At 36.1% G+C, this 22,509-nt stretch overlaps 1 protein-coding gene across 4 annotated transcripts in view; it reads left to right on the top strand.

Moving 5' to 3' along the window:
* Positions 1-22,509, top strand: part of AP4E1 (adaptor related protein complex 4 subunit epsilon 1) — a 64,727-nt gene that overhangs the window by 18,161 nt on the left and 24,057 nt on the right. Inside the window, exons 7-14 of one of the 4 annotated variants that reach the window (XM_047766354.1) lie at positions 1,029-1,195; positions 4,823-4,896; positions 12,133-12,255; positions 12,836-12,945; positions 16,322-16,461; positions 17,501-17,613; positions 17,725-17,843; positions 21,751-22,053. In XM_047766354.1, coding sequence (XP_047622310.1) covers positions 1,029-1,195; positions 4,823-4,896; positions 12,133-12,255; positions 12,836-12,945; positions 16,322-16,461; positions 17,501-17,613; positions 17,725-17,843; positions 21,751-22,053 — 1,149 coding nt within the window. The remainder of the gene's footprint in view (positions 1-1,028; positions 1,196-4,822; positions 4,897-12,132; positions 12,256-12,835; positions 12,946-16,321; positions 16,462-17,500; positions 17,614-17,724; positions 17,844-21,750; positions 22,054-22,509) is intronic. The other 3 variants (XM_047766355.1, XM_047766356.1, XM_047766357.1) reach the window with 3 other exon arrangements.

Here is a 22,509-nt window from a genome sequence, read left to right as displayed (position 1 = left end):
TTGATATTAAATCTTATTTTTCACCTAACATTTATTGAACTTTGAAAGAGCTATTATTTCCCTTCCAAAAATTGTCCTTGATACATAATAAAAATTACAGTGAAGACTCTAACTTTCATTTTGAGAAATGTGTATTAAATTAAATTTTCCCAGTCTAGACAGATAGTTACTAGACTTATACTGGTGATAAATTTATAATGTATATATGTCTAATCACTATGTTCTATACCTGAAAATAATGTCATAGCATATGTCAACTATTATTCAGTTTAAAAAATGAGGGAGTTCCCTCGTGGCTCAGCAGGTTAAAGATCTGGTGTTGTCATTGCTGTAGCCCTGGTCTATAGCTGTGGCATGGGTTCTCTCCCTGGCCCAGGAATGTCCTCATGCTGCAAAGGCGGCCAAAAGAAAAAAAATTTTGAAAAAAATTTCCCCAGTCCAAGAGATTGGTCACATAATCAAGGCACAGTTATTCAGAATCATAAATATGTTTAAATACTAGAGGGTTAATTAGTTTTTAATAAGCAGGCTTACTGATTTGGGGGGTTTTGAATGTCTGAGTAATGTTGGCTGTGCTCTTCCACCTGGAACACATTTAGTGCAATTACATGAGAAGTTTTTTGCAAACAAAGTTCAGAGATTGCCCATAGGCCTTGATTTTCATCAAAAGTGGAGGTATTAATGCTTTTTTTTTAGTATGCCACATCTTTTAAACTTTGCTTTAATTGCTGATATTAGCTATTAAAGGTTCTAAGATATAATTATAGAACTTCAGAAGTGTGATTAAACTGCGTTTGGGGGTAAATAGGGAGTGGTGGAAGCTTTTGGGGGTGATTTACCTCTGAACCTGGTAGCCAGAGGGAGTTTCATAGTGGAAGAAATTATACGAATTAGAGGGCTGTTTCATTAAATGTGAACATGAAACTTTGAAGTGAGCATGCCTTAGTGTCTGTATGGTATTTCAATCAGGTATGTTTTAAGATGTTATTATTAACAGAAAGTTTTTTTGTTTTATTTTTTGGATGTAGGAGAATTCATCTGCATTTAAAGACTTGACTGGGAGTTTTGTAACCATTTTGAAGCAAGTAGTTGGAGGAAAGCTCCCAGTAGATTTCAATTACCACAGTGTACCAGCACCATGGTTACAAATTCAGCTACTGAGAATACTTGGACTTCTAGGAAAAGATGATCAAAGGTAAACTATTCTAATTTGGTAGTCTTAGGCTTCAGTCATCTAGAGGTTTCATGATGAACCTTATTTCCCCCCCTACTTAATTGACTTAATAGTGATAAGTAAACCACTGTAAAAGGATATAAATTCAGTTTGCTGGGATAATCCTGGCTCTCTGCTTATCTAAATCTGACTCTAGTGAAAGATAATTTGAAGCTCCATATTTTCTGTGAAACTTTCTTAATTGTTCTAGTTTAGGAGTTGAGAAACTTTTGTAAAACACCAGATAGTAAATATTTTAGGCTTTGTGAGCTATTCGTTGTGTATTATAGCCATTTAACTCTGCTTTTGCATATAGCTCAACAACAGCCATAGATAGTATGTAAATGAATGAGTACAGCCACATTCCAAGAAAACTTTTTATGGACATTAAAATTTGAATTTCACAGAGTTCCTGCTGTGGCGCAACAGCATCTCTGCAGTGCCAGGATGCAGATTTGATCCTGGCCTGGCACAGTGGGTTAAAGGATCTGGCGTTGCTGTAGCTGCGGCTTGGATCTGATCCCTGGCATGGGAACTCCATATGCTTCAGGGCAGCCAAAAAAGAAAAGCAAACCCAAACAAAAACAAAAGAAAAACTTGAATTTCATATAATCTTTATCATGAAATATTATTCTTTTGAGTTTTTTTTTCAACTATTTAAAAATGTAAAAACCATTCTTAGCCTGCAGACATACAAAAAACAGACATCTGGACAGATTAAGCAAACAGACTATGTATTTTGCTGACCCTGTTGCTGTAGTTGGAGAAGTTAATTTGTCTGAATTACTCTCTTTTTGGCCATTCCTAGGCATGTGGGAGTTCACAGGCCAGGGATTGAACCTTTGCCATGGCAGCAGCCTGAGCCATACTAGTGGCAACACTGGATCCTTAATCGACTGAGCCACCAGGAGATTCCTGAATTACTCTTTTTTAAGCAGTAATTTCATTGCATTTTAATGGGTGTCTTTCCAGTTACACATATTTTTTGTAACTTTTAATTTTGCTAGTTTCTCATACCTACAGAAAAGTTCCAGGAATAGTACCAGGAGCTCCCTCTACGTAGATTCATCAATCATTTATATTTGCTTTATCATTCTCTTTCTCCCTGTATATGCATGTGTGCACGCATACTATTCTTATTTAAAATTTTTTTTCTGAATTGTTTGAGGGCAAGTCCAACTAGATTTTAGTACCCCTAGTAGCCAGGACCATTGCTGAGTCCCTGATGTGTTTCTTTCTTAAGAAAATATTATTAATTGGGTTCTGACTTTAGAGATATGGTTCTGCTTTATGCAGTAGGTACATTTATATGCTAATTCTGCTAATCTTTTAATCTCACTTTACTAAAGGATTGTCCTCTAGGCCCTTGCTCCTAGTAATGCCTCCTAAGTGTCATGTCAGCATCCACATCTTCAGTGAGCTCTTGGTGAGCACTACCTGGGCTGTATCACTCTTGGTGTTGCTATCTTTATTTTTTCTGTGTTGATGAATCTCAACCTTAATTGAAACCTAGGGTGAAAACCTGGAGGTGATAGAGCATATACACACATTAGAAATATTTTTCCTGTTGTGGAGCTCTAGTTGGAGTTCACTGGAATTCCGTTTCAAAACTGCGGATTTCATAGTAATGCACTCAAACCGCACTGGTCCAAGAAGATTTAATGCCATCATGTGTTGTCAGGAAGTAGTTTTGGATGCATTTAGTGAATTAATTCATTATCTTTTTTTCATGGATGAATTTCGAATGCATACAAAAATGTTGAATAGAGTTCAGAGAACTCAGTCGAATAGAAATTAGGCTTAATTACATGAAGAGTGGAACTCTTTTATAGTGTTAAGGAAATTTAGAATGTTTTTTCTTTTGTTGTCCCAATGCTAACAAGATTTTTTGTTAACGTATGTTTCTTAAGATAAGAATAGCTCACTGTGGCGGAGTAAAAAATGTTAGGTTATTTTATAACAGGATTCTAATATATTTAATTGAAAAAAATTAATTTACTGGAAAAGTCTCTAGTATTTATGGTCTTTTATACCTACTGTTTGAATATTTTCTTGTGTTTTATAGCATTCTGCTTCTTAGTTTATTAATGTTTAGCTCAGTCATGGCTGCAAATGTTTCCACATTTCATGTGGTTAATTATGACTCTTATACCAGACATTGGCTTTTAAAATTGGGAAACTATGCTATAAGTGTAGTATTAAATTTTGGGAGGGAAGGATTTGTAATGTCTACTATATGGTGGTTATCTGTGGAAGAAATGCTTACATAATAAAATGAAGGAATTTAGAATATGGTTCTGGATTCTTACTGGATATTTCTGCTTTAATAGTTAAGATGGAATAAAAGTACATGTACTGTATTAGCCCAGGGAGCTATACTCAGTATTTTGTAATAACTTACCATGGAAAAGAATCTGAAATCACTGTGCTGTATACCTGAAACTAACATAATATTGTAAATCAACTATACTTCAATTTTAAAAAAAGTACATGTACTTTAAATTGAATTTTGCAGCTGTATATTTGAAAAAAAAGACTTTTTTGAGAAGGATGTAACATACATGATATATAATTTGTGTAGCCCCAGATTATTTTAATCTTTTTGTTTGTTTATAGTCTATGTTGATGGTGTTTTTGTTTTTGGCTGTCCCTCAGTAAATGGAGCCGCCAGGCCAGGGATCAGATCTGAGCCACAGCTGTAAACTAAGGCACAGCTATGGTAGCACCAGATCCTTAACCCACTGTGCTGGGCCTGGGATTGAACCCACATCCCAGTGCCAATCCCATTGCACCACAGCGGGAGCTCCACTGGTGCTTTTTGAATTAATAAAACATACAAAAAAAAAAAAAAAGCTGAGAATCCAAAGTTTTCATATTGGCTTCTTGGAGGGGACTTCTCCTTGGAAAAAAGTCTTGGTTCCAGAGTGCTGGGGCTCTATAAAGCACTGCATTTCTGTTATGGTATCTGCCTCCAACCAGTTACCGTAATTGTGATCAGTGACCGTAAAGACATAGGAATGGTACAAATCTGTTACACAAAATATAATTTTATTAATTAATTTTATTTTTAAAAAACTTTATTGAGGCTCAGTTGACTTACAACGTTGTGTTAGTTTCAGGTGTACAGCAAACTGAATCAGTTATACATATATTATTTAATATAAATGAAAGTTAAAATTTTCTTTCTGAGGAACCTAGTGCTGCTCAAAGAAAGACTGATATTTGAATACTTTTTAAAAACTAAGTATTCAAAATACAGATAATATACTGTCTGGAATAATCTGAATATGTGACGTATTGCTGTAGTAATAAAGAGAATTATAAAAGTATATTCAGCCAAACAAAAACCTGATTTGTAAACTAGGTACAGGTGAGGAAAGAGTTAATTGACTTACCTCTTCATTGACTAGGAAACTTTGATAAAGCAGAATGTTAAACTCATGAAAAAGAAATGGAATCTTTAAGAAGTGAAATTCCTATAACTTCATAAAATGAATTTCTTTCACTTCTTTTCTGTAGATCCTCAGTTTTAAAGAGAGAAGTTTGAAAAACTGTTTTATTGGGTTATAATACTATAATTCTACTGCAAATAAAATATCTTTTAAACAGGACAAGTGAATTAATGTATGATGTTCTTGATGAATCCTTACGAAGAGCTGAGTTAAACCACAATGTCACATATGGTAGGTAACATGTAAATGCTGGTTAATGACTAATAAGGTTTTCAGCATTTTAGCTCAATCTGTGTTAGAAAGTATAAATTCCAATATAATTTTAAATGTTAATTTTAAGGTAGTTTTGGGGTTATTATTTTTCACTGGAAGCATTGAATAACTAATAGAAATGATTTAAAATTATGACTTTTTTTTTTTTTTGGCTTCCCCTCATAGCATGTGGAAGTTCCTGGGCTAGGGATGAAACCTGAGCCACAGCAGTGACAATGCCAGGTCCTTAACCACTAGGCCACCAGGGCCTATGGCATTGTTTTCAAGTTGACCTAAATTCATTATAATTGTCTATCTTTTTAAGACTTAATTTTTAAAGAAAAATTGTCTCTTTATTAAAAATGTTCATCAAACATCTAATTGACTATGAAGAATAACCCACTTCATCTATTCTGTACTTAAGAAGACAGTTCTTAAATAAAGCATTTAGTCAACTAGTCACCAGATCTTAAGTTTTTGTTTTTTATCAAGCCCTGTGCAAGATGCTTGGAATATGGCTGTGAATAAAATAGTTCTCATTGAGCTCACAGCCTGGATAGATGGAATGGGACAGGTACTATAAATGCTTCAGTGGAGACTTATAAGGTATTTTGAAGAATATAGCAGCTAGTCTTAGGTGAGGGGGAGAACAAGGAAGGCTTTTCTGAAAAAAGTAGTATTTAAGAAGACAGCTGAAGGATGAGTACAGTACAAATAAGGATATATGGATGTAGAGTAATGTTCTGTTTTATGAAGACACACTGGCTATTTACATTAAATACAATTTAAAAAGGTAATTTAGTGATAAGAGACAAGAGTAAGATGGGGAGGAGGAAGGAGAACTGAAAAAAGTAACCAAAAAAAACTTCCAGTTTTAATAGCCAGAGGGAAGAGTTCTTAGTTCTTTATTGATCAGCCTGAGAAAGCTCCATTGAAGAAATTGGGACATTTGGAGACATTTAAATGATAGAAGTAGGTGGCTCAATGGGTTAAGGATCCAGTTTTGTCACTGCTCTGGCTTGGGTCACTGCTGTGGCACAGGTTCAGTCCCTGACCTGGGAATTTCTGCATACTGTGGGCATGGCCAAAAAATAAAGAGAGGTAGAAGTAAAACAGTTTGAATTTTGCATGCTTTGGAGAAGAGCAGAAGAGGTATTGAGAGATTTAACTCAAATCACAAGTCGTTTCTTAATCTGGTAAAATACTGTGAGTAGGGGATGAAGAGCATTACTTGTTCATTCAGACAGTGTTAAATTGTGGATCTTTAAAGAACAATGGTTGTAGTAGTGTAGGGCAGACTAGAGGGCAGAAACTAAACTGATTTAACTCTAATAAAAGTGCTTGACAAAAATGCAATAGGCATTAGAAGAAAGGATTGCATGTACAAGACTAACATGGGAAAGATAATGCACATGGTAATGAATAGCGATAGTAAATTTCGAAGGATAGGTTTATGTTTTGCCTGTATAAATGGTAAGTAAGGCAATAAGAGTGTCTTATTCATTTGTTCAACCAATATTTATTGAATGCCTACAAAACAGTAACTTGATTTGTAAAGTATAGATTGAGGAACTGATTGATTTATGCATTTCTCCATATGCTAAGTGTGGGAGATGAAGAATAAGGTAGACACAGGCTCTGCCCTTATGAGTGTATAGTGTAGTGAATAGTTAATTTCTAGGATCCTGCTATGTAATGAGAAGAATTAGACGCCAGAAATAAGGGGGATCCTTATTGAGGCAGGTGATTTGTCTAGGAAGTGTCAGAAAATCCCGAGTAGTGTCAGAATCTTTGCAGACAGCTAAAGTATAAGAAGTTTTGCTTGAGATCTAGTCATGGTCTAGAATAAGGGTTTGAAAAGCTCTCAAGGAATTCTGTTTAAAATCAGTTAAGAATCGCTTCTTGGCTTTTTGGCTAAGAAAAAGTGTAAAATCAGTTAAGAGTCTGCTTTTCTTTTCCTTGAAAAAAGTTTTTTTTTTTTTCCTTTGGTAATTGACATTTCAGCTTTAATTTTTTTATTTTTTTGAATAGGTAATATATGCACATGGTTCAAAATTCAAAAGATACAAAAGGGTATACAGTGAACAGTAAGTGTCCCTTCGACCCTCATCACCTACCACCTAGTCCCCCTCCTGGAGATAACCACTGTTACCTGTTTCTTTCAATTTAGAAAATACTGTATACCTGAGGAAATATTTTTTAATGTTCTCCATTAGGACATTCTTCTTTTATTAAGACTGCTGGGACCAATGCCAATAATTTGTTTCTTTATAGGCTGTCAGTCCAGTGTTTCACCTTGCCACAGAAACTTATAGTTTCTGTTGTTTTGTTTATTTCCTTTATTCATGTTTCCATTGTTGTACATTCCCCCTCCCCCCGTATTTGTACTGATACAGTTTATAGCTTACATTGATTTTATCAATGGCAGAGCATTCTCTAGTAATCTTACTATAAATATTTTATTGTTTAATAATGTGAATTTTAAATTATAAACTTTATAAGGGCAGGGACTGTGTCTGTCTTACTGGCCAGCATACCCCAGTATCTGGCACTTTGTTAATCAGCAAGTGATGTGTTTTAATTGAATTAAAAGAAAAGAAAGCTATTTTTTATCGGTTACGGTGTTTCAGTCTTAATACTTTCTAAACGGTGTTTTTGTGAAAGTTTCATTATCATGACTTACCTTAGTGTCAAATCAAGAAATAGATCACATAAGGAGTTACCGTCATGGCTCAGTGGAAATGAATCTCACCAGTAACCATGGGGACATAGTTTCGATCCCTGGCCTCACTTAGTGAGTTCAGGATCCAGCATTGCTGTGAGCTGTGGTATAGTTTGCAGACACGGCTCGGATCCGGTTTTGCTGTGGCTGTGGTGTAGGCTAGCTGCTACAGCTCTGATTTGGACTCCTAGCCTGGGAACCTCCATATGCTGCTGGTGTGGCCCCAAAAAAAGAAAGAAAGAAAGAAGTAGGTCACACCAGAGGCATTTATTGATTATCTGCTATGTGCCACTCATTGTATAAAGTGATGTAGAGGATATGAAGGAGTATAAAACATAATCTTTGCCTTCAAAGAGTTTGCAGTAAAATGAAAGAGATAAATTATTAAAGTATAAGGCAGAATGCAAAGAGGAGCTACAGGGAATAATATTACAGAAGTCCAGAGGCAATAAATATCACTGTGGGGTTCACTGTAGGCTTTATTTATTACATAAGGATTTATTGATATAAGACCCTAAAACTAGATAGGATTAAGATAGCTAGAAGGGAGGTTGACGAGGGTTGTAGGCATAGGGAACATTAGAGAAGGTGCAGAAGTGGGGATGTTTTAAACACTTTTAGAGAATAGTGCCTTGCCAGCCTAATTGGACGATTCATAGTAGGAGCAGTGGGAACACTGTATTTGCTGAGGTCATCTTATGGCAGCCAAATGAGTTTGGACTTCATACTGTATGAATCCGGAGGTATGAAATAGTTTTGGGCATGGTACTGATGAGAGAATAACATTTTAAGTAAACTTTAGTAAATTGGGAGAATTATATCAAGTGGAGTACAAGGGATAGAACCATCAAAATTAGACAGAAGTGCTTGTCCTGTTTTTCCCTCTAAGTATACCAAAAAACTGGACATTATATGTAAAATAAACATATAGGACTTTGAAAGGTAGAAAAATGAAGGTAGGCTGATTAGGGACCTTGGCATGCAAGGAAAGAAGCCAAGGTGAGTACCCTGGGTTTTCTTTTTACCTCATATACACCAGACTGGGTACTAGAGAGCCAGCAGCCTGAGAATGCCAAAAAGTGCAGGTAAAAACTCACCAAAACAGCCTACTCTCTACCCAAAGGACTAAGGAGAAAAGGGCAGACTAGCAAGATAGAAAACCTTTAGAAAATAACCTTTCTATTGCAGTCAAGCACCACACAGAAAAAACTGTGGATCACCCATAGTAGCAAAGGCTGAGTGGAGAGGCAAGATTTCCACCCTCACCAGGTATAATGAGGTCCCTGACCCCCACACGGTACTGGTAGTAGAGAAGCCCAAGAGAGGCAGCTGCACTTTCATCCCTGCCAGATGCTAAGGGGGGCCTTCCCTGGCATTGTCAGTGGAGACGATGTGGGAAGCCTGGACTTCACATTATCCAGGAGTAATAATGAGGTACCCCTCTCATCTTTCCTGAGGTGGTGTTAGAAGAAGCCTAGTGGATAGTTAGGGCTTTTACCACTGAACAGGTGGAGGTCACATAAGGAGCAGTAATGGGGTGCCCCTCCCTCTCCCAGGCAGGATACTCTTATCCCCCACCCAGAAGGAATCAGCATTCCCTCCCTCTCCAGGTGTTAAAAAAGGCAGAGTGGAGAATCTGGACTACCACCCTCATTGGACGGTACCCCCCATCTCCCTACCAGAATGGTGACAATAGATAACTTATTTAAAATGAAAGTAAAGAGTTTCAGCAGAACACTACATTTTGTGTATAATCAAACTCAAAATATTTATGATAAAACCACAGTGTCAAAAATGTTAAAACGTTATTTTAATTTGGTGATTTTTCCTTGGTGATATTTTGATTAGGACCTGGGTTGTTCTGGAAGAGTAGACCAAGCTCCACATTGCATTTTTACTTTTAAAAATTCTCAGAGGCACTTTTCTTTTAACCACTGCAGTGAGGAGACAGCAGAGTGACTTACTTTTTCATTTATGGAGTTATACTCAAATTTTTGTGGAGTTGGAGAATAAAGGGTCTTAGCTTCTAAATTATTATTATATTTTGGCTGCACCTGTGGCAAGTGGAAGTTCCCAGGCCAGGGATTGCACCTGTGCCACAGCAGCGACCCAAGGATCCTTAACCTGCTGCGCTGTAAGAGACCTCTGGCACAGGTTCAGTCCCTGGCCTGGAAAGTTCCGCATGCTCTGGACACAGCGGAAACAAACAAACAAAATCCTGTTAAGTTTATTTGAGCTCATTTATGCCATAGTTGACTGATACATACAATTTTTGAACTGTTAATTATACCTTAACTAGCTTTTCAGAAATCTTAAGCATTTAAATATAAATATAAAAGTTTACTTTTTAGATGGGTAATGAGAAGCTTCTGTTAGTAAAACATCTTGATAGCAGGAGAGTTCTGCTATCAAGGAAAATATGTTGGTTATGATAGAAATAGAACATCATCACTTTGAATCTTACTTAGGACTATCATGTTAGTTCAGAGTTTGGCAAACTTTTTCTGAAAAGTGGGCCAGATAGTAACTATTTTAGGTTTTGTGTAGGTCATATAGGTTTCTATCATATATTCGCCTTTGTTTTTAAAAATGTAATTGTACACCTAAAACTAATAATTTTATATGCTAATTACATCTCAAAAATGTAAAAATCATTCTTAGTTCACAGCTTACAAAAATAGGCAGAGGGCTGGGTTTCATGGTAGTTTGTCTGCTTCTGCCCTAGCTGATTAGTCAGTTGACTAGGCTTTCTCTGTTTAGTCCATGAAGTCATAAAGTTAACTTTTTTTTGTAGCACTGAATAAAGATCTGGATATATGAAGTATCTTTTTAGGTTCGATACTTGGTAGGTTTTCCTTTTTTTTGTTTTTTGTTTTTGTCTTTTATCCTTTTGCACATGGAGATTCCCAGGCTAGGGGTCTAATCAGAGCTGTAGCCGCTGGCCTATGGCAAAGACACAGCAATGTGAGATCTGAGCTGCATCTTCGACCTACACCACAGCTCACGGCAACACCGGATCCTTAACCCAGTGAGTGAGGCCAGGGGGATCGAAACCGCAACCTCATGGATGCTAGTCGGATTCATTAACTACTGAGCCACAACGGGAACTCCGGTTTTCCTTTAATTAAAATCAGTTCCCTTCTTAGATGTTTATTTCTTAAAAGTGTTTATTTCTGAGTTCTTCTCTCCTTTCTTAGAAAGTGTTTTTTTTTTGTTTGTTTTTTAAAAAAACTCTTTACCCAAAATTTATGTATATTAATTGATAGGCAGCTTAGCAGTGTGTAACAAAGCTAGTTGAATATTCATGATCTGTCTTATATTTTGTACACAAATAAATGTTCGCTTGTTATGTAAAAGAGCAGGAGTGATTCTGTCAAAGACACAGTATGCTTCAGCTTGTAGTAGAACTGTTTTTAAGTCTATTGATTTTGTGTCTCACTTCTCATACTGTGATTCCATAGGACATGCAGGACTTAATGGTGCCTCAGTGATGATTCTTTACCATGACAAAGCTCCAGCTCTTTGACTCATGGTCTTTAAAAGAGTTTGAAAAAAATTTTAATGTCGACTTTGGTCATCTATTAGATCTTTGACTATACTAGAAAATCAAATTTGGACACTATCAGGATGTTTAGTAGATTTTCTATATCCTTGGAGATTAATTTTTAAAAAGTGACCTGAAGATTTTTGAGTAGTGGCCCTATTTTGTAGTAAATGTTAGAGCACTATAATGTTGATTATACTGAAATAAATGACATTGAAATAAACTACATATACAGTTTCTGTGTATAAGTGGTAGAAACTTCCTGAGAATAAATTCTTTTGAAGCATTCAAGGAGTGTTGGAGATATCTTTTTTTTTTTCTCCCTTAATTAGGGCTTCATGTGTGGCATATGGAATTTCCCAGGCTAGGGGTCGAATTGGAGCTGCAGCTGCCTGTCTGCAGCATAGCCACAGAAATGTGGGATCTGAGTTGTGTCTGTAACCTATACTACAGCTCATGGCAATGCCAGTTCCTTAACCCACTGAGTAAGGCCAGGGATCGAACATGCATCCTCCTGGATACTAGTCAGGTTTGTTACCGCTGAGCCACAATGGAAACTCTGTGTTTTATAGGAATGACAAATATATCACTTAGAGTCCATTAGAATGTGGGTTCCTTGAAGGCAGGGGTTTTTGTCATCGCTGTTATCCATACTAGTAAAACAATGGCTCATGGGAGGTTTCATGAAATATTTGTTGCATGAATGAATATATCATTCTTATCTATTAATACATGCAATCCTCTTTAAATTGTACTGTGGTAACATAATCCGAATAACTGTATAAGCCTGAAAACAATAAGGTTCTTATATTTGAAAATTTTCCACAAATAAGATTTTTGTCTAAAACTGTCCTTCAAATAAGTTTGTTTTGTTATGAGTTCTACACAAATATAACCTTTTATTATGCCTTACTATGATCCCTGACATTTTAATATTTTATTTCTCTAGCTATTCTATTTGAATGTGTACATACAGTCTATTCTATTTATCCTAAATCGGAATTACTTGAGAAGGCTGCCAAGTGCATTGGAAAATTCGTTCTGTCACCTAAAATAAATCTCAAGTATTTAGGTAAGATAGTTGGTTTGTTTGTTTATTTAATGGCTGCATCTGCAGCATATGGAGATTCTTGGGTCAGGGATTGAATCCAAGCTGCAGCTGAGGGAATGTCAGATCCTCTTCACCCACTGTGATGGGCTGGGTATCAAACCCACACCTCTGTGGTGACCCACGTGGCTGCAGTCGGATTCTTAATCCACTGCACCACTGCAAGCACTCCCAGATATTTGGTTCTTTTGATGAAAATTACAAAAAGAACTTTTTAAAATTTGCTGAATTTTTTTTTTTTTTTGGTCTTTTTTGCCTTTTCTAGGTCTGCTTCCAGAGGCATATGGAGGTTCCCAGGCTGGGGGTCTAATTGGAGCTGTAGCCACTGGCCTATGCCAGAGGCGCAGCAACGCGGGATCTGAGCTGCATCTGTGACCTACGCCACAGCTCACGGCAATGCCGGATCCTTAACCCACTGAGCAAGGCCAGGGATCGAACCTGCAAGCTCATGGTTCCTAGTCGGATTCGTTAACCACTTCGCCATGACAAGAACTCCTGGATATTTGTTTTAAGTCACTTTCTATAATGTTATTTTTGTTTCTAGGACTGAAGGCTCTTACCTATGTTATCCAACAGGATCCCACTCTGGCTCTTCAACACCAGATGACAATAATTGAATGCTTAGACCATCCTGATCCCATTATTAAAAGAGAGGTAAACTGGTATTTTGAATAGTGTATGTGAAATGTAACAGTTTTCAAATTTTTATTTGGTGTTGTGGAGAGAGAGTACAATGATGGGCAGTGTGTATATACACACATGTGTATTTTAAATTTTGAATGCATTTTATCCTTTCTATTGAAGTTAAAGGGACTTTTCTAAAAAGCACTTGTGTCAGTAACCGCAAGAATGGTTTTAAATTATGAGTCAGAGGAGTTAGGTCCATTTACCTGTATTGGGTTCATTAGTATCTTTTTGGTCCAGGATTGTTTCATTTGGAAACATAAATTCTATATCCAGATCTTCCTATTAGTAAAATTTTAGCATGTAATTTATGATAATTGAGTTTTTTCCTTTTTTTCCCCTTAACACCTGTAAAATGGGCCAATACTTCCCTATTAAATATGTAGGAATGTTGAAAAAAATGAATAAATATACTCCTGAAATGTTTGAACTTCTTAGAAGGAAAGGTGTCTAATTTACTTGATTTTTTTCAACTTTTTCTTTTATAGAATTGTTTTAGTATCTACTTGGATGTCTGTGTAGATATGTCCGTTAATTCTGATACAGAGAAATTACTCTATACCTTCATTTAAAATGGTATATGGAGTGTCCCTTCGTGGTTCAGTGGGTTAAGAATCTGGTGTTGTCACTGCTGTGGGCCTGGTTATAGTTGTGGCTTTGGGTTCATTCCCTGGCCTGGGAGCTTCTGCATGCCACAGGAACAGCCAAAAAAAAAAAAAATAATAATAATAATAAAGGTATATGGGACCTAGTTAAGAAAAGTAGATAGTTTTATTTCTAATTTTAAAAATAATAGAGGAGTTCCCATGGTGGTACAGGGGAAATGAATCTGACTAGGAACCATGAGGTTTTGGGTTTGATTCCTAGCCTCCCTCAGCGGGCTATAAGGATCCAGCGTTGCCATGAGCTATGGTGTAGGTCACAGATGCAGCTCGCATCTGGTGTTGCTGTGGCTCTGGTGTAGGCCAACAGCTGTAGCTCCAATTAGACCCCTAGCCTGGCAACCGCCATGTGCCATAGGTGCAGCCCTAAGAAGGACAAAAAAAAGCCAAAAAAAAATAGAGATAAAAAGAATCTACTTAACATTTAAATTACTTAAAAGCAATGAGTTAAAAGTAATTTATTGAGAGAACACTGTATGGTATTAAACAATTGTAATTTTTAAAAGATAAGATTATGAATTTTGAATTTTAAAAGGTACTAGTTTTGAAATAATATTTTGAGAAATTGCCATCTATGTATATATATGTGTATAAATATGGAGATATATATATATATATATATAATCCATACTTTTAATCTTCCGAAAATTTTTACCTGCCTGGGATGAACCCAGGAAATTTATTTATTTATTTATTTAAGTTTATTTGTTTATTATTATTATTATTATTTTTTTTTTTTTTGTCTTTTTAGGGCTGCTCCTGAGGCATATGGAGCTTCCCAGGCTAGGGGTCCAGTCAGAGCTGTTGCTGCCAGCCTGCACCACAGCCACAGCAACATGGGGTCTGAGCCGCGTCTGTGACCTACACCATAGCTCACAGCAACGCCAGATTCTTAACCCACTGAGCAAGGCCAGGGATTGAACCCGCGACCTCATGGTTCCTAGTCGGATTCATTTTCGCTCTGCCACGATGGGAGCTCTTGAACCCAGGAAATTTATAGATATAAGAGTTTCTTTGTATAAACATAGTACAAAAATGAGAAGGTGCCAAGGGACAGTAATAAATAATTATATTGGTCTTCTACTTTGAACAGATATAGAGCATGCATTTTCTTTGTGTGGTTAAGTACTAAATTGATCAGGATTAACTTAGGTACAGTTTTTTTTTATTGCTCTATTTAATTTGGGGGCTCTTATTTAAAAATGAAAGTCAGAGGGAAACAAAACAACTTTTGCAATTACCAAGTCTGATCTATTTAATCTATTACCTGAAGTGGAAAAAGTGGTTTGGATTCTTTGGGGAAGGTACTGAGGATCAGTGGTGCCTTAAGAAGGCACTGTAGTACCATCTCCGTAATGCCACTGTCACTTCTAACCCTCCATCAGTAGTTATATTTGAGAACTTTAGTCCTTGGGTATGGAGTGACCTGTTGCTTGGGGCTGGGATTTCCTTTTACCTGATAATTATTACTTTTCTTTCATAACAGGGGAAAAGAAGGCAAGAAGGAGCTAACTGAAAAGACTTCTAGCTGTGCATTCCTGATACCATACCCCATTCAGTCCCCGAAATACTAAATTTCATGGTTGTAGAGTAAGACTAGGAAGTAAATTTGGTGTAGATTATCTTAAAATATGTGACATACAGTTTCGGGTGTACAGGAAGCATGTCTGAGGCAGCTTCATAAGTTGAAAGCTATTGATGGGGAAACGTATGTATTTATAGATTTTAAATTGTGTCAAGGATTAACTGAAACAGTTCAAAAATAAATTCAAAATCCGTTACCCTTTGTGCTTGAAGCCCTGAACCTAAGGATTGAAAAATGAGGAAGAACCCTTTCAAAAAAGTTTGACAAATAGGGAATGTGGAAATTCTCTTGCACCAAAGATTTTGATCTTGAAATGCCACTATACATACAATACTTTCTCATTATTGTCCTTTGTCTCATACTGATTTCTAGGAACTGTAGTATTTTAGAACCTTAACATGGGGCCTCAGAAAGCCAGCCAAATGGGAGCCTACTCTGGTACTGGTCTTCCTTGATCTTACATGAAATAGCAAGAGGTATATTCCTCAGCACTGAGAAAGAAACTATAAAACAGTTCTTCCTTGATACCCAAGATTCTAAATGTAGGCCTTGCTGGCCTTTGAAGTACTTGAGCTACTTTGTCCATCTGTTAGAGACCACTTGCCCTTAGCTGACAAACCACTCAAGTGTTGTGTTCTGTTATTTGGGTTGTGCGGAAAAGGCAGTTTGCAAGATTGGATTTTTGTTATGTGTATGTGTGTATACACACATGTGCGTGTGCACACGTACACACACAAGCATAAGTAATGTAGGTTTAGGAAGCTGTTACATTTTTAGAAAATAGATTATAAACCTTTTAACTTTTTAGTCTTTATGTAGCCTGTCATGTAGTGATACCAGATCATAATTATATCAATGGAAGGCATGTGGACTTTGGGATTGGTTATAATTCTTTTTTTTTTTTAAATAATAGTTTTAACCTTTCTTAAGTTCTCTTCCAGCTAAAATGTTCATTTCTTGAGTATATATTAACTGACTTCCCAATAGAGCTACTTAAAAAGTGGAAGAATCAACTGTTATAAATTTGTATATTACAGTATTTATTGATGTTTTCATTTGTAGTTTTATAATACTGTTTTTATTTCTCTTTCTTAAATAGACACTGGAACTTCTTTACAGAATTACTAATGCACAGAATATAACAGTGATTGTCCAGAAAATGCTTGAATATTTACAACAGAGCAAAGAAGAATATATTATTGTCAATTTGGTTGGCAAAATAGCTGAACTGGCTGAGAAATATCCTTTGTTTGGACCGAGAGCCAAAAAATACCTTTAGTTACACAGTGACTTTAAAATGATTAGTATAGACATGATCACTTGCAGACTGAGTTCAGAGATCCAGCAGTAACTTCCATTTCTGCTAATCAAGCCTTTCTTGTCAAAAACAAGAATTTGTATAGACTTCCTAGGGGATGACTAATTTTCCTGGTTCTCTTTATTCCATTGGTCAGCAGAAAGACACAGGAATCTCCGTCTGATTCCTCTTTCAGTCCTTTCTTGTCTTTGACTCTATTTCCTAATCAGTTTCTCTTCTGTGTAAAAGGTCTTGTTTTGGGGGAGTGGGAAGGGATCAGGATGTTAAAACTTACCCTTTACACTATTGTTCAGTTCAAATTGTCACTTGAAATTGTTGGGAACTCCTTTCACTTGTTACTTTTCTTACTATTTGTTTTTAAAAAGTCAGAAGAACTCCGCAGTTTGTAAGGATATTCATCATTCATTTTAAGATGTCCGTTGTTTAAATCTAATATTGAATGAATGAATAATGTTAATCAGATTATCTTGGAAATTGCTTACCTATAGTTTTGTCCTAGCCAGTGCTATAGCTCTGGCCAGCAGAATGAAAGAATTTAGAACTGAAGAGGACCAGTTTATGAAAGAGGGTAAACAACTTGCTCAGGAAGGCATGACACATGTCTCTGAAGTGCATATTTAGTGTCTCTGAAGTGCATATCATTTTCTATGATGTATTTGTCCATAGTTAACTGGAACATTTCTTTCAGATATTTCACATTTCTTTACTGGATGCCTGTTACATGCAAGATACAGTACTAGAAAAAGCAACATGAACTGGCTTATTAAGTTTATTAAATAAGCTTTTATTGAGCACCTATTTTATATAAAACTGAACTGTTGAACAATTTGTTGGTAAAGGTTAAAGGTATAAATGTCAGACTAGGATGAATTGAGGGTTATTTTTTTAAAGGTTGATACATAAACGATAATTTTAATAAGTGGCATTTAGAAGTGCACTTGTTCTTAACACTGTGGACACATATGCTCCTGATAATGCATGGTTTATTCAGACAATGAATGCTGTGTTTTCAGTGGGAGGAGATGTGATGCATCCTGATATTCCCAATAACTTTCTAAGGCTGCTAGCAGAAGGTTAGTGAACTATTGCATTCTACAAAGTAAAGATTTTAAAATTAAATGTTTTCATTACAGAGTCCTTAGGGATTTAGTGGAAATTAAAATGGTATATCAATTTCTTTGTAGGTTTTGATGATGAAACAGAAAATCAACAATTAAGACTTTATGCAGTTCAGTCTTATCTCTCTTTACTTGATATGGAAAATGTGTTCTATCCACAGAGATTTCTTCAAGTTATGAGTTGGGTGAGCAAAGTATATTGAATCATAAATGGTTATAACATTATTTTTTATAAAAATAAAATACTAACAATATGTTTCCTCAGAAATCATTCAGTTCTACTCAGTTAACTCCTTCAGCTATCAGTTTCCCCAGTGATTACCATCTGTCATTTAACTATTTACTTGTCTATTTATTCTCCCTGACATCTCACTTGGCTAATTTTTTTAAAAATCTATTTTTTTTTTAAAATTGATTTTATTGAAGTATAGTTGATTTATAGTGTTGTATTGACTTCTGCTGTACAGCAAAGTGATTCAGTTATACATATGTACATTTTTTCATATTCTTTTCCATTATGGTTTATTATAGGATATTGAATAGAGTTCCCTGTGCTATACAGTAGGACACAAGTTTGTTCTATCTGTGAGTCTGTTTCTGTTTTGTAGATAAGTTCACTTGTGTCATATTTTAGATTCCACATATAAGTGATATCATCTGGTTTTTGTCTTTCTCTTTCTGACTTACTTCACCTAGTATGAGAATCTCTAGGTCATCCATGTTGCTGCAAATGGCATTATTTCATTCTTTTTTATGGTTGGGTAGTATTCCATTGTATATGTGGTACCACATCTTCTTTATCTATTCATCTGTTGATGGACATTTAGGTTGTTTCCATGTCTCGGCTATTGTGAATAGTGCTGCTATGAACATTGGGGTGCATGTGTATTTTTGAATTATAGTTTTCTCCAGATGTATGCCCAGGAGTGGGATTGCTGGATCATATGGCAACTCTATTTTTAGGTTTTTGAGAAACCACCATACTGTTTTCCACAATGGCTACGTCAGTTTACATTCCCACCAACCATATACGAGCATCCCCTTTTCTCTACATCCTCACATTTGTTTTTGGTAGACTTTTTGATAATGGTCATTCTCACAGGTGTGAGTGATACCTCATTGTAGCTTTGTTTTGCAGTTCTGTAGTAATTAGCAATGTTGAACATCTTTTCATGTGCCTATTTGCCAGCTATATGTCTTCTTTGGAAAAATGTCTTTTCAGTTCTGCCCATTTTTTGATTGGGTTGTTTGTTTTTTTGATATCAAGTTATATGAGCTATTTGTATATTTTGTAAATTAAGCCCTTATTGGATGTATTATTTGCAAATGTTTTCTCCCATTCCATAGGTTGTCTTTTTGTTTTGTTTCCTTTGCTGTGCAAAAGCATTAAAGTTTAATTAGGTCCCATTTGTACATTTTTGCTTTTATTGCTTTTGCCTTAGGAGAGAGATCCAAGAAAATAATGCTGCAATTTATGTTAAAGAATGTCTGCTTATGTTCTCTTCTAAACGCTCTTCTAGGAGTTTTATGGTTTCAGGTCTTTTATCTAGATCCTCAATCCATTTTATGTTTTTTAGTATGATGTGAGGAAATGTTGTAATCTGATTGTTTTACATGTAGCTGTCCAATTTTCCCAGCACCGCTTATTAAAGAGACTGTCTTTTTTCTCCATGGTTTACTCCAGCCTCCTTTTCTGTAGATTAGTGGACCTTAAGTGCATGGGTTTATTTCTGTATTTTGATCTTGTACTGTGCAATCTTGCTGACCTCACTTATTAATCTAGACTTTTTTTTTTGCAGATTTCTTGAACCCATGTTAAGAATTTTTGCATCTCTGCTCAAATGGAATAGTGGTCTATAGTTTTCATTTTTTCACTACTCTGGTTTTGGTATCAAGGTTATACTGGCTTCATAAAATGCTTGGGAGTATTCTCTCCTCTTATATTTTCTGGGAGGATTGTATGGAAAGGTATTGTTTAGTTTATAAGTGATTTGAAAATTTCCTTTTGTCTTTCCTGTTATTGATCTAGTTTGATTCCATTTTTATCAGAGAAAGTACTCTATAGTTTTAGTTGTTTTAAGTTTATTGAGGTTTATTTTATGGCCCAAGATATGATCTCTCTTGTTACATGGTGTGGGTACTTGAAAAGAATGCATATTCTGCTTATTGTCAGGTGGTGTGTTCTATAGATGTCCATTAAATTCTTTTGGTCATGGTGTTGAGACAGAGTGTAGAGATCTCTAATTATGTGACCTCCACTGACACTTCAAAGGGGTGGCTTCATTATCGCTAAGCAGTGGTGAAAGTCCTGAGTCTCTGCAAGCGTTCCTCTGACACCAAGGAAGAGGGGGTAGGGCTCCTTCTTTAAACTTGGGTGAAAGTGAAGTGCTGGCTTCCTATGTGATCTATACAGACACAGCAGAGGAGTGGTTCTTTCTACATGTTGGTGTGGGGATGAAATTCTTGGTTTTCACTCGGCCTCTCTGTCACCACTCTTGCTTGGGAGTTGGGGTGCCTCTTACAGCCTGTTAGGGGTGGAAGTCTTGATTCTCCACTCGAGCATTCTGGTATGGATGGGGCTACATTTTTTTCTATGTCATGTACTTGTGTGAAAGTTTTCTGTCTTCCTTGTTCTTTGGCTAGAGGGCAGGCTATTCTTGGGGCTTTTTTGGTCTGTGCATTTCTAGCTTGCTGGTTCTCCAATACCCAGTCTGGTTTATTTGAGGCAACAGATAACTTACTGTATCCTTAGGTCCCAAGGTCTTTAGTGATCTGCTTTCTTTAGGTCCCAAGGTCTTTAGTGATCTGCTTTCTTTTCTCCACCTTTCAATATTTTAATATGTGTTTTACAAATAACATCAAGGGTTTTTAGGTAAACGTAATAGGAAGAACAGGGGAAAAATTCTTCTTCTATTCCCTTTTCCCAGAAGCTTAAGTCCACTGATTTTTGAACTGGGATTTAGGTAACCTGCTCTTCCAGAGCTATCTTCTGTCTTTTATTAAACCAGTCAAAAAATTATCTTAACAATTTAAGGATTGAATTTATGTAGTCCTATTTGTTTTTTTTTCCTCTTCTTGTTAACTAGCTATAAAACTTCCTTTGCTTATCACCTCACCTCACGTTTTCTTCTTGCTGGTCCCAATTTTATACCAAAGACATGAAAATACTGCATAAGTACTACTTAGGAAAGATCTCAAACTCCATGAATGATGAGTTTATTAATGATTCTTAGACCAATGGGATTATATACATCACCTGAATAAGTGAGATGAAGAAAGAGAATATGGAACATAGATGACTGTTCCTCAGAGTCTCTTCTATAGACCATCTACATCAGAATCAGCTGATGCTTATACAGAATGTATATTGTAGATCCCCACTGTAGATATATTAAATCAGATTATTTGAGGGTAAAGCCTGGAAATCTGTATTTTTACACAACACCTCAGGTGACTCTTATGCATTCTCGCATGTGAGAACCACTTGTTTAAATGCTTATGGGAAAATAGTAACAGAATGTGAAAGTGCTTATAATACCAACATCCAAACCTGTAAGTTCAGAAGAAAGCTAATTTGTAAAGGTATACTGCTTTATGTTAATGGTAAAGATATGGAAAACTTTTTTATATTCAGTTCCAATTCTTAGTGTAATTTTGAACCTAAAATATACAGTTGTATCTTTAATAATTTTTTTACCATGAGAATATGGTTGTTGGTTTTTTTTTCCTCTGCTTTTTAGGGCCACATTTGTGGCATATGGGGATTCCCTGGCTAGGGGTCCAATCAGAGCTACAGCTGCTGGCCTACACCAGAGCCACAGCAATGCAAGATCCAAGCCGCATCTGTAACCTACACCACAGCTCACAGCAACACTGGATCCTTAACCCACTGAGCGAGGCCAGGGATCGAACCTGCAACCTCATGGTTCCTAGTCGGATTTGTTTCCACTGCACCATGACGGGAACTCCCAAGAATATGTTTAAAGTAGATAAAATTCACTTCAGCAGTAGGCACTTTGTTTAGATTTCTGAGTATAGTTGCTGTATGGCTTGATATTTGTACATAGACACATCTCTTTGTTTTACTTACAGGTTTTAGGGGAGTATTCCTACCTCTTAGATAAGGAAACACCAGAGGAAGTTATAACCAAGCTCTACAAGTTACTTATGAGTGACTCCATTTCTTCAGAAACAAAAGCCTGGATAATTGCTGCTGTGACCAAGTTGACACCCCAAGCACACTCTTCTAATATAGTTGAGAGATTAATCCAGGAACTTACCACGTCTTTGGATACTTGTTTGAGACAGCATGCATTTGAATTAAAACATTTGCATGGGAATGTGAAATTTATGAAAAGCTTGCTTCCAGTTGATAAGAGTTGTGAGGACATGGTGGTAAGACATCTGTGTTCCACCTTTTAAAAAATTGCATTGTCTTTAAGCAGAATAATTCTTGCATTTATGATAGATCTGGAATATATAAAAATATAGTTTCTATAGCCCTTAATATGGAGGTTGGAGTTTCTTTCACATTAGTGTGAGAGAGAATTGGAGCACTTCTATTCAGTAGTGATCCTAAATAGTCAAGAGGACTAATCTTTTCTTGTGAACTGCAGTGAAAGGATTTATATTCTGTGACAATCTCCTAATATATAATAATTTGAGGATTAAAATTTTTATCTCATTTGAACTTCTCTAATATGCCGTTTTAGTATTGTTCTCTTTTCCTTGAGAATGTAGGAAGAAAGCAGTTTTCTATTTTATTTTGTCTCTCTACTATCTAAATCTTTACCACTTCAGAATCTGATCACCCACCTTCCCTTCTCTCATCTACTTTCAGCCACTGCTCCT

The sequence above is a fragment of the Phacochoerus africanus genome, chromosome 2, assembly GCF_016906955.1.
Source record: "Phacochoerus africanus isolate WHEZ1 chromosome 2, ROS_Pafr_v1, whole genome shotgun sequence".
NCBI classification, from domain to species: Eukaryota; Metazoa; Chordata; class Mammalia; order Artiodactyla; family Suidae; genus Phacochoerus; species Phacochoerus africanus.
Note: the sequence above shows the minus strand (reverse complement) of the source record. Positions and strands in the feature narration are given on the sequence as shown.